Source organism: Rhincodon typus, chromosome 2, assembly GCF_021869965.1.
Source record: "Rhincodon typus isolate 14 chromosome 2, sRhiTyp1.1, whole genome shotgun sequence".
In the NCBI taxonomy this organism is placed as follows: domain Eukaryota; kingdom Metazoa; phylum Chordata; class Chondrichthyes; order Orectolobiformes; family Rhincodontidae; genus Rhincodon; species Rhincodon typus.
Genome location: NC_063333.1, coordinates 58,373,061 through 58,385,634, shown reverse-complemented (window position 1 = coordinate 58,385,634; position 12,574 = coordinate 58,373,061). Strand labels below are relative to the sequence as shown.

The 12,574-nt window shown below is 38.8% G+C and overlaps 1 protein-coding gene across 1 annotated transcript in view; it reads right to left on the bottom strand.

The window, feature by feature from the left end:
- LOC109913433 (contactin-associated protein-like 2) overlaps positions 1–12,574 on the bottom strand; it is a 1,704,267-nt gene that overhangs the window by 21,094 nt on the left and 1,670,599 nt on the right. The window contains exon 22 of the mRNA XM_048610560.1: positions 3,117–3,344. Within this exon, the coding sequence (XP_048466517.1) occupies positions 3,117–3,344 (228 nt within the window). The remainder of the gene's footprint in view (positions 1–3,116; positions 3,345–12,574) is intronic.

Below are 12,574 nucleotides of genomic sequence, written 5' to 3'. Positions count from 1 at the left end.
ATCGCTAAGAGTGACCACTGCACAGTCCTTGTCGAGATAATGACCCTCTTTCACACTTAGAATACCCTCCACTGTGTTGGATGACACTATCACTGTGCTAAATGGGACAGATTTCAAATAGATCCAGCAACTCAAAACTGAGCATCCATGAGGTGCTGTGGGCCATCAACAATAGCAGAATTGAACTCCATCATAATCTGCAACCACATGGCCTGGCCAAGCATTACCATCAAGCCAGGGGATCAACCTTGGTTCAATGGAGAGTGCAGGAGGGCATGCCAGCAAAAGTACCAGGCAAACCTGAAAATGAGGTGTCAACCTGGTGAAGCTACCTAACAGGACTACTTGCACGTCAAACAGCATAACCAGCAAGTGACAGACAGAGTTACGCAATCCCATAACCAACAGATCAAATCTAATCGCTACAGTTTTTTCACATCCAGTCATGAATGGTGGTGAACCATTAAACAACTCACTGGAGGAGGCTCTACAAATATCCCTGACCTCCATGATGGAAGAGCCCAACACACCAGTGCAAAAGATAAGGCTGAAGCATTCACAGCCAGAAGTGCCGAGTAAATGATCCATCTCAGCCTCCTCCAATGGTCCTCAGCATCACAAATGCCAGTCTTCAGCCAATTAGATTTACTCCACGTGATATCAAGAAATGGTTGGAGGCACTGCATACTGCAATTCCTATGGGCCCTGATAATATTCCAGCAATAGTATTGACGACTTGTGTTCCAGAATGTGCGGCTCCCCTAGTCAAGCTCTTCTTGTACAGTTAACAACATTGGCATTTGCCTCACAATGTGGCAAATGACCAACTATGTCCTGTCCACAAAATAGCAGGACAAATCCAAAGCAGCCAATTACCGCCCCATCATTCTACTCTCGATCATCAGTAAAGTAATGGAAGGTGTCATCAACAGTGCTATCAAGCTGCACCTGCTCAGCAATAACCTGCCCAATGATGTCCAGTTTCAATTCTGCCAGCACCACTCAGCTCCTGATCTCATTATAGTCTCGGTTCAAACGTGGACAAAAGAGCTGAATTCCAGTGGTGACAGCCCTTGACATCAAGGCTGCATTCAATCAAGTGTGGCATCAAGGAGCCATAGCAAAACTGGAATCAATGGGTATTGGGGAAAACCTCTCCGCTTATTGGAATTGTACCTGGCACATCGGAACATGATTGTGGTTGTTGGAGGTCAGTCATCTTGGTTCCAGGACATCTCTACACAAGTTCTTCAGGGTAGTGTCCTAGGCCCAACCATCTTCAGCTGCTTCATCAATGGCTTTCCCTACATCATAACGTCTGAAGTGAGGATGTTTACCAATGATTGCCTAATGTTCAGCCTTATTTGTGACTCCTCAGATACTGAAGCAGTCCATGTTTAAATGCAACAAGAACTAGACAATATCCAGGCTTGGGCTGACAAGTGGCAATTAATGTTTGCACCACACAAATTCCAGACAATGACCATCTCCAATAAGAGACAATCTAATCACTGCTACTTGACATTCAATAGCATTACCATCAATGAATTCCCACTATCAACATGCTAGGAGATACCATTGATGAGAAACTCAACTGGACCTATGACATAAACACAATGGCTATAAGAGCAGGTCAGAGGCTAGGAATACTGCAGTGAGTAACTTACCTCCTGTGTACCCAAAGCCTGTCCATTATCTGCAAGGTAGGAGTGTAATGGAATACACCCACTTGTCTGGATAGGCACAGCTCCAAAATCACTCAGAAAGTTTGACACCACCCAGGACAAAGCCGCTGCTTAATTGGCACCACATCCACAAGCATCCACTCCTTCCATCACTGACTTTTAGTTGCAGCAGTGTGTATCAGCTACCCTAAGATATACTTCAGAAATTCACTAAAGATCTTTAGATAGCTGTTTCCAAACCCATGACTGCTTCCATCGAGAAGGACAAGGGAAGCAGATATATTGGAACACCACCACCTTCAAGTTCCCCTCTAAGCCACTCACTATCCTGACTTGGAAACATATTGCTGTTCCCTTGCAGTTGCTGGGTCAAAATCCTGGAATTCTCTCCCTCAGGACATGTGGGTCCACCTACAGACTGCAGCAGTTCAAGAAGACATCTCACCACCATCTTCTCAAGGGCAGCTAGGAATGGGCAATACATGGTGGCAAGCCAGCAATGCCTATGTCTCACAAATGAATAAAACAATCCAAATTAGAACCGTGTGTCACCCTAGTTCTTAAATTGACTTTAGAATAAGGTCACCAATATTATGGAGGTCTTCAGCTCACAGCTATAATATCATGAATTGTGTACATTAATTGGACAATATATTCCCTTAAAGACAAGATGTTCATTTTCAAGTTCCGAGTCATTGTTATACATCTCCTGGTAACTAGTTAAGTTTAGAATTCATGGAACTTTGGGTGATTCTGAATACTAATCTGCTTAGCTGCAGGTGGGCAGGTGGTTTGTGTTCAGGGGTCCAATAATGCCTTTAAAAAGTTACAATGTTTATCACAAGTTGTTTGGGTGATAGATGAGTAATTATTTCTTAAAATGCTGCTAACATTTGATATGGGAAATAGGGTAATGGCCATATATACCACATTATAGAAAAACCATACTTAAATCCCGTTAAGAGTCAAAACAAATTTGCAAATATCAGTGTTGTTACTATAAAATGAAGTTTGGAAATTTAATTTTAATTAGATAAAAAAATGTGACTGACCAAATATTTAAAGCAATGACTGCTACTGTTCTATGAATATTGAGAACTATATACATCTGAATCATGTCAGTAATCTCATGTGCTGAATGCTGTTCAAGATCGGTGCCAAATTCATAAATGTACCCTGTTATGAATTTAATTTACATGTTGCACGGGGAGCAATTTATTACAATTTAACAATAGAATTTCAACTATGCAGCTTTCCAATAAATGCACAGAAAACCTGGTGGGCTTGTAATGGATGAACGATCTTTGATCTCAATTTTTCTCACTGTACAGGCAGTAAAATCAAACTTATTCTTCAAACATTAGAAGATTAGCATTAAAAGTAAAAGTGAAATAATAAACAGTTTTTATTTCAGGTACTACTATATCATACCTGAGCCAAAATGCCATGGATCTGTTGCAGCTGGCATTGGTGAAATGGTTAAAGGGGATGCTCCACAATTTGATTCAACAAATTCTCCTTGGACACTGACTGGTGAAGAGGCGCTGGGTCTCAGTGCAGCCTTGAGTGGTGCAATGTCATTGAACTGAACTCGTGACAGACAGCCGACAAAGCCTGGAGTATTATACTTCTGTACCTCCTGGTCAATGTTTCCAATTTCTGGAATGATCACAAAAGATAGTTAAAATAAGCATTGAGTATCAGATTCAGTCTGAAAATGGACACTGTATTGTAGTGAGATAACAAGGTGTAGAGCTGGATGAATGCAGCAAGCTAGGTAGCATCAGAGGAGCAGGAAAGCTGACGTTTCGGGTCTGGACCCTTCTTCAGAAAATCTGACCTGAAACGTCAGCTTTCCTACTGTTCTGATGCTGCCTGGCCTGTTGTGTTCATTCAGCTCTACACCTTGTTATCTCAGACTCCGGAATCGGCAGTTCCTACTATCACTGTATTGTAGTGGATTATTTTACTTTTTGGGGATGTTTGCAAATTGATAAGCATTCATCTAATAAGTATTCATTTCGTGATGCTGAAAAGGAGAAATTGCAATCTGCATACTAATATAACAATTACAACACCTATTTCCATTCTTACAATAAAGGCCCAATCATTCAGCCCTCTTTGGGTTACACCAGCAACCATCCAAAATTCGGGTGTGCAGAGGTGGGAAGTTCTCTGGATTCCCTTGCCCCTATACAGTAAAGGAAAATGTTTAAAATGTCCTCAAAGGTTGTAAACTCTGCATTCACCTCACTGCCATAGGACAGCAAGAGGAGAAATAGGAAGATTTAGATTATCGATGCATGGCCTGAAGCATGGTGCACAAGGGAGTGCTTTATTGGGATTGGTTATGGATAGATGAAGAAATATTTTCTTCAGCCATATCATGTTCCTAAAATGTCTTCTTTGACCTTATTAGTTATTAGTGAATGGAATCTAAAAATGGTCAATTAATCCAAAATCTAACTATTCAAAATGATGGATTACACCTTAATAAGACAAGGCTAATGTCCTCCCAGGAAGGTTCATTGGTCTGGAGACAGTAAGGGCTTAAGATGCTGGAAGCTAGAGTCAATAAATGTAGAGATGGAAAAGCACAGCTGGTCGGACAGCATCCGAGGAGTGGGAAAGTCAACGTTTTGGGCTGAAACCCTTCGTCAGGACTCATTGGTGTGGTTGAGGAGAATTTAAACTAAATTGGCAGGAGCATAGTCATCAGTATATAGAAGCAGAAATGAGGAATAAGAGGTGCACAAAGAAGTGAGAGTGTTGGATAATAGTTGATATGGAAATAGTACTATATTAGGCAGGAGCAAAATATTGTAAGTATTCTTGGGTAGTTACTCAAACTGTTCTTGGGGGTGCTATATATGCTAATAGACGAGTGTGCAGTGCAAGCTCAAAGATTCCTGAGCTCCTCTACTGACCTCAGAATATGCTTCTCACAAAAGTCACCATATATGGCTGAAAGATATATCCAGGGAACACTTGGATATATCTTTGACCCCAACACCACAGGTATTCTCAGCTTCCTTATTTCCACTAGAGTTTTGATGAACAACCAGGAACTGTGAAAAATTGATTGATGGTAGATGGGGACAGCTAAATGTCTCCATGATAGAGGATGCCTGACCCATGCAAATAAAAGTGATAAAAATCTGTTCAGACCCCTCAGCAAGATGTTTATCTCAGTTCCTATGTTAATTAGACATGAAGCTTCTCCCTTTCCAAATTTTATGCTCACTGTAGGGTAAGTCTGTAAATTTCTTTCAATACATTTGCATCTTTTTGTTAAAAAAAGGTGACTTGAAATTGTACACAATACTCCTGAATCACCTCATGAGCACTCTGCACAACTGTAGCAAAGCATTGTTATGTTTACATTCCATTCCACTTGCAATAAGCCACTTGCCACATTTTGCCGAACTGAAAATGACCCATTTGTACCTACTTTCTGTTTCCAATTAGCTAACCAATCCTCCACTCATACTAACATGTTGTCCTCCAATGCCATGAGCTATTTTTTTAACATTGCAGCCTTTGATAGAACTTAGTTTTTTTATCCTTCTTCTTTTGTAAAAAAAGTTTTTCCTTTGTTAGAAAACACCAATAAATTTGTCAAACATGATTTCTCTTTCATGAAATCATCATTGAGATTTTCTAAGCGTCCCTCTGTAACCCCCTTAATAATAGATTCCTGTATTTTCCCTATGACAGATGTTAAGGTAATTGGTCAATTGTTTCCTGCTTCCGGTCTCTTTCTTGAATGATGAACCATGTTTGTTATTTTCCAATCTGATGGGAACTTAACCCCAATTATGACTGACAGAGTTCAAATCCCTACACGAGGCTGACTTTAGTTATCTTTTGTTCTCCATTTAAAATATATATAATATTATATAATTTAGAACTGCATTCTATATTACATTGGTGTTGTACTTTAATTCAAATCATAACTTTACTTTGAAAGCCATTACTGGAAACTATGGTTCTATTGCTTAAAGGGTAAGTCAACAACCAACTAACCGTACTCATTTAATGCATGTTGTTGATATCAAGATTATGTAAGTCAAGTTTCAAGTTTCAGAGGTCAAATTAAATCAGATGAGTCTATTATTTCTCATTAATATTTAACTAGAATTAATGGAATGAAGCAGCTTGTTCATTTAATTTCTCCGCTACTTCCTGTAAAGAATGAGCATATTGGTGACTGCATGATGGATTAAATTTAGCCAAGCATATTTAGTGTAACAGTTAAACTGCAATGCTCAAAACTTCTAAATCCATGTTTTATGATTGAAATAATTTTCTTTAGCTTGTAGTATTGTTAGTATGTTCAGCCAGCTAACTGTACACACATTATCAGAAACGATTGAATTAGCATGGTCCAAGGAATGATTGTAACAGCAATCCATACCCAAATGTCAGTGCTCCTAGTCGATTTACCTATTGATCTCAAGTTTCAAGGATTGTTCAAGTTCCTTCCTATTTCTGAACTGACAAAGGGCAAGAATTTCATCTGAATTTGACTTTTCATGTTGGCAGATGTTATGATGTGAAAAACCCAGGCTCTTTCTTTACATCTTGGGGTCATAGCATTATTTCTTTCAGTAATTTTAAATGTGGTTTTTGTGCTCCTTTCAACAGAAATAAGGAGAGAGCAACTTTATATAGAAATGAGGGAGAGAAAGATTGATGCAGCTGGCTTTGGAGGTTTCCTTGCTTCTCTCTGTCGCTTTGCTTACATAGTCTGTGTTAAATTGCAACGCGACAAAACAGAGGCATTTTGCTACACTGAACCAACAACAACTGGCAATCAAAAGACTGTCTCTGAGCTAAATTGCCCTAACCACATAAAGGTGGTGCTGCTTTGTCTGGATTCAATATCCCCAAAAAGTAATTCTTTTTTTTCATATGCACCATTAAGCTTCACTTGTTTTCCTAAGGCTGCAAACAACTCCAGTGAAGAAGGGTCACTGGACCCGAAATGTTAACTCTGCTTTCTCTCCACAGATGTGACCAGATCTGCTGAGTTTTCCCAGCAATATGTGTGTTTGTTTCTGATTTGCAGCATCCGCAGTTCTTTGGTTTTTTGTTTCCTTCTATTTTTTCTCTATTTTAAAGAGGTGTCTTTTTTTTTCTCATTTCTCATTATCAAAGCCCAAGTAAATGTGATCTCTTACGCTATATACTGAAGACGATTAGAAAGATCTTAAACAAACATCAGAACAAAATTTTAACTTACTTTCTAACATTACCCTTCTGCAGATACTCAATTCCAGAAAATATCAATCCTGCTTTTTAAATCTTTACTTAATAGAGTCTTCCCAGTTTCTTTTCTTTTTACTGTGAAAACAATTTTATAATTCCATTATGAATCTGCTGGCATGAAGCCTTCACAATTCCGATGCTCTGAAGTTGCTCCGTTTTCACAACTTGAGGAATTCCATAAAAGCTCTCCCAGATTTGGAAATACCACAACCTAGAAATTATTTCTGCTGAGGTGACTTGTCCCCCTGAACTGAAAAGTTGAATTTTCTGCACTGCGACCTTGAACCTTCTGTTCTGAAGTCAAAACTAAACCGATTGCCTTGATAAGTTTACATAAGTTTAGACTGCCTGTTGTAATATTAACTTTAATTCATTAACAATGTTCTGCATTTTGGAACTGATGCACTTAGTTCACTGTCCAAATGACTTTCTGACCTGCTTAAAAACATACTTACACAGAACTGACCTACATCCAGATGCCTCTATTTTAAAATTCAAATCCCAAAATATAATATCTTACATCTTTCATCACAGTATTTATACAAAAGAGAAACTTGTGTGGATTTTCCTTAGCTTTTTGCACATCAGTTGATAACATGTTACCTTGCACCATAATTGAAACCCATGGCTATTACAATTCAGCTACAATTCAGTTTCTTAAATAAATTGGCATCTAGATATAATCATAGAACCCCTATAGTGTGGAAGCAGGCCATTTGACCCCTCAAGTCCACAATGACCCTCCAAAGAGCATCTCACTCAGACATACCCCACTCTATCCCTGTGACCCTGCATTTCCCATAACTAATCCAACTAGCCTGCACATCCCTGCACACTATGGGCAATTTAGCATGGCCAATCCACCTAATCTGCATATCTTTGGATTGTGGGAGAAAACTGGAGGACCCGGAGGAAACACATGCAAACATGGGGAGATGTTGTACTTTTAACCAAAGGATCTTGATGGTAGCCTTCAATCCTTGCCAACGGTCAGCACACACTCATTTCTGTCATACAGAAGTGCCTGCATACCTGTTGTCTACATAACACTAAAAGGCTTAAAATCTGATGAGCAGCAATGGTCTTCAGATTTCTGCTGTGCCTGCTGATTCCTGTGACTCAATGCGGATCCTTTACGTTCGTCCAAGCCCAGCTCTCATATAAATGCATAGCATAACATTCCTTGAAAAACTCTGTTGGATAGGAGTAAAGTTGAAGAAACACAGGATATGGCCCCTTTTTAAGACACCATCTGCTGGTAAATTAAGTTTAAAGGTACAGTTTGAATATTAGTGAATGGGAGATTGAGTGAATAGATAAATAGGTTGGTAGAATGCATTGGTGAATAATGGGTCACAAGAGTGATAGGTGGATAGGAGGGTAAGTGGGTGATGGGTAAGTAATTGTTTGACAGGTGGATAAGTGAGTTGGTGGATGAGGTGGTAGGTTGGTCAGTGGGTCATTGCGTCAGGGGGTAGTCAATTAGGTTTGAGGGCTTAATTGGATGTTCTGAAGATAGTCAGGTTGGATCAGTGACTAGTTGGGGGCCCCAGTCAGGTCTGGTATGAAAGAGGAATAGTCAGGTCAGGTTGGGAGGTTAGTTGGGCCTGGTCAGAGGGGTAGCTGGGAGTGGTGTTCACACGCTGTCATGCTGCATGGTTGATTGATAAATATTAGTCACTAGAGATCATTTAGACTTCTGGGAATAAATGTAAGCCTTGTTATGCTTCATTTAATCCAATATGGGACATAATTTTGAAATATTTTATGTGTACAACACAATAGCAAAGTAAATATTCTTTTAGAAAGAATTTGTTTTCCTACATTTACAAAAAAATGTTTTCCTGCATTGTCAAATGGCAAGGCCCAACTAAGATGCACTGGAAAAAGACAACAGATTACAAAAATTTGTGGCATGAGATACCTAATCGATAATATTATTATAAATGTTTAACCTACTGTATGAAGCATTTGACAGCTTTCCTCAGTGTAAGCAATGAATTTCTTACACCATTTCTGCATTAAATTCCTGTGATCAGGTTACTTCTTTGATCAGTCAGAAGTTAAGGCTCAATCTATTTGTTTGCAGGTAATGTGAAAATTGAATTATTGCTGTTGGAAATATGAAAACTTCAGGTTTTGTGTTACATTAAGTAATTAGTTTTTCAAAAATGCATTTGAATTATGAAAACTGGTAAAGATTGTGCAAAATAGATGATTTAATTTACTGCACAGAATGAGGCTATTTGGTCTGAGTTGTCTCTGGTTCTGCAACAGGAACTGCGGTTCCAATTACAACCGTAAATCATTTCCTTTGAGTCACAACATTTGGTGTGAAGACAGTTTCCTTTCAGGCTTTTAATGTCACAGTGGTAAGTGTGTCATAGTACGTATTATCAGAATAAATGTGGCAGAACTGATTTATAGATCTAAATACCTCATTACACGTGTCAAAGTAACTGAATAGATAATCTTCAGCAGGGGGAAGTGGAAAGGATACTACTGAAAGGCTACTTGGTTCAAGATTTTGCATTTCAATATATTCAAACTGAAAATTAAACCAAATCACATTTAAGAAATTTAGAGAGAATTGTCATTTTAAGTATATTTAAGAACAGTCGAATTAAACTGGCAATTGCAATATTAATCAATTTATCTACGACAAACAAAAGAATAATGGATCTTAACTGGAACATAAATAAATCTTGGGATCTGGTCCAGTCTAAGCTTGCAACTTGTAGGGTTATGAATACAGTTTTTCTTGTTTTAATAAGGTTGTTCACAGGCTGTTATGATGCATGGTTAATTGATAAATATTAGTCAATAGAGATCACTCAGACTTCTGGGAATAAATGTAAGCCTAAATGTAAGTCCTTGACCTTAAGATGACGAGATGTAGGAACAGAAGTAGGCCATTCAGCCCATTGGGTTTGGTCCTTCATTTGAAGGAATCATAGCTGATCTGCCTTTTACCTATAGCCTTGATTCTCTTATTGATTAAAAAAAAAGCCTTGAGTATACATAACAACCCAGCCTCGACAGTTCTCTGTGTTAAAGGTTTCCACAGATTCACTACTCTTGACAGAAGAAATTCCACTCTGAGATTATGCCCGCTGGTCTTAGACTCTTCCACAAGAGGAAACAACCTCTCAGCATCTACAATGTCAAGGCCTCTAAAAGTCTTATACATTTCAATAAGGCCACTTCTCCTTCTTCTGAACTCCAATGAGTACAGATCTAATCTGTTCAACCTCTTCTCATTTGAAAATCCCTCCATATCTGGGATCACTAGTGAACCTCCTCCAGGCAGCGTCTTCTGCCAGTATATCTTTCCTTAGATAAAGAGCCCAAAACCATTCACAATATTCTCTGTGTGGTCTAACTAGTACTTTGTAAATTCTTAGCAAGACTTCCCTAATTTAATACTCTATTCCCCTTGAAATAAAGGCCAACATTCTGCTTGCATTTTCTATTGCCTACCGAACTTGTATTTTAGCTTTCTGAGATTTACTCAAAGAGCTTTTAAAGTTTTCAATGGGATTTCAGTAATAGGCATTTTTCTCATAAGGAAAGCTATAATAGATATTGAAATTGTTATTGTATTTTGTTTGAACAGGGATCCTGAAGCCTGCCCATGATGTATAGAGTGACTTATCATGGACAGTGCAGGAAAGAATGGTGGAAAGCATGGGTTGACATTAAGTTGCGATGATTTCTAACAAGGGCCATGAGGTGTGTATGAAGGGTATGAGTTGGCATGGATGGGCATGGGGAGTGTTTGAGATGATGGTACACAAGGGGTAAGTGTTTGACAGCCTAACATTTAAGAAAACAACTGGGATGAAGTCCCAGAGATGGAGGCAGGCCTTTTAAACAGTAGTCCCTGGCACTCAGCAAACCCTGTGAGAACATAGTGGTAACGTTACTGGGCTAGTAATTCAGAGCTCCAGGCTAATGTTCTGGTGACATGGATTCAACTCATGCAATGGCAGCTTTGAATTTGAATTCAGTTAATAAAAACAACCTGGTCTCAAGCTAGTGTCAGTGAGTGTGACCATGACAAATATTATTGATTGATGTAAAAAAAATCACTTGGTTTAGTATTGTCCTTTACAGAAAAAAATACTCTATTCTTAGCAGGTCTGGCCTACATGTGACTCCAGACAAACAATATGGCTGTATCTTAACTGCTGCCTGAAATGGCTGATGAAACTACTCAGTTCATGGAAAATAGGGAATGGGCAACAAATGCTGCCTTTGCCAGCGACACACACCTCCTATGAAAGAATAGAGAAAAAAAATCCGATGCAGCGGAACCTTTCATAGATCTTGGATAACATATTAAAATAAATTATCACCAGTTGTTGGAAAACTCCAAAATTTTCTATTAACACATGCTGCTTACATAGAGAAAATTATACAACTAGAGTTACTCAGTACATCCTTTTGTCAATTTTCCATTTATGTGATTAGCTTTACTACTCTTATAAATGAATATAAACTAACCAATCCACTGACTTTTAGGCTTAATTTGACATAATGAATCAGCTTATAGGCAGAACAGGAAGTAAATCATTTCCCACATTTCATAACTTCAAAGTTCATTTCAACCTGGATGGAATAACAGGCAGAACATGATACATTAGAAATTGTATTAATTTTAATCTTGGGATATAAGCACTGCTGACAGGGCCAGCATTCACATTTTAGGTTGAGTTTGTTGTTCCAATATGCTAGTCATCTGTGGAATGCTATAAAGCACGATATGAGTGGCAGATACATCATCTTAAAATGATTATTAGCGCTGCGTCAGGCATTGCATTAACACAGACACAGCCCTTTTGTGAGGCAAAGTTAAAGAAATATTGCAATATGAAAACCAGTTGGGGCAGGGGAAAGAGCACATTCATAATTTAAATTTGTGTATTGACAATGCGGTTCTGATAAAATTTTGATACAAACTCTTAATATAATCAATTCTGAATAAGAGAGGAAAATACTGCCCAGGAAATTCAATTATGCGCCTTTAAATAAATGCACCTTTGTGCCATTTATACACACAACAAATTTATAGAACAGTTTATTAAACATCGTTAAAAAATTAAGCCTCCCAACAGATTCTTCAGTTCTACTTTTTTAATTTCTTAAAATGTTCAAAGAAGGTAGACTTTCTTGACCTGAGTAGATGGAAAATTTAAACAAAAATCATGCGATGTGCACATTCCAGGCAAGGCCAGCATTTATTGGCCTCTCCTTCTTGAACTGCTGCAGTACCTGAGCTGTAGGTATACCCACAATGCTGTTAGGGAAGTATGTTCCAAGATTGTGACCCAGTAACTATGAAGGAACAATGATAAGGTTACAGTCAGAAAGCTGTGTGACCTGGAGAGAAACAAACAGGTGGTTATATCTTCACGTATCCGCTGCTCTTGAACTTGTAGATAGTAGAGGTCAGAGGTACGGAAGGTGAGATCAGAGGATCTCCTGGTCGCAGCATGGTGGCTCAGTCGTTAGCACTGCTGCCTCACAGTGCCAGGCACCTGGGTTTGATTCAACCCTTGGGCGACTGTCTGTGTGGAGTTTGCACATTCTCCCCGTGTCTGCGTGGGTTTCCTCTG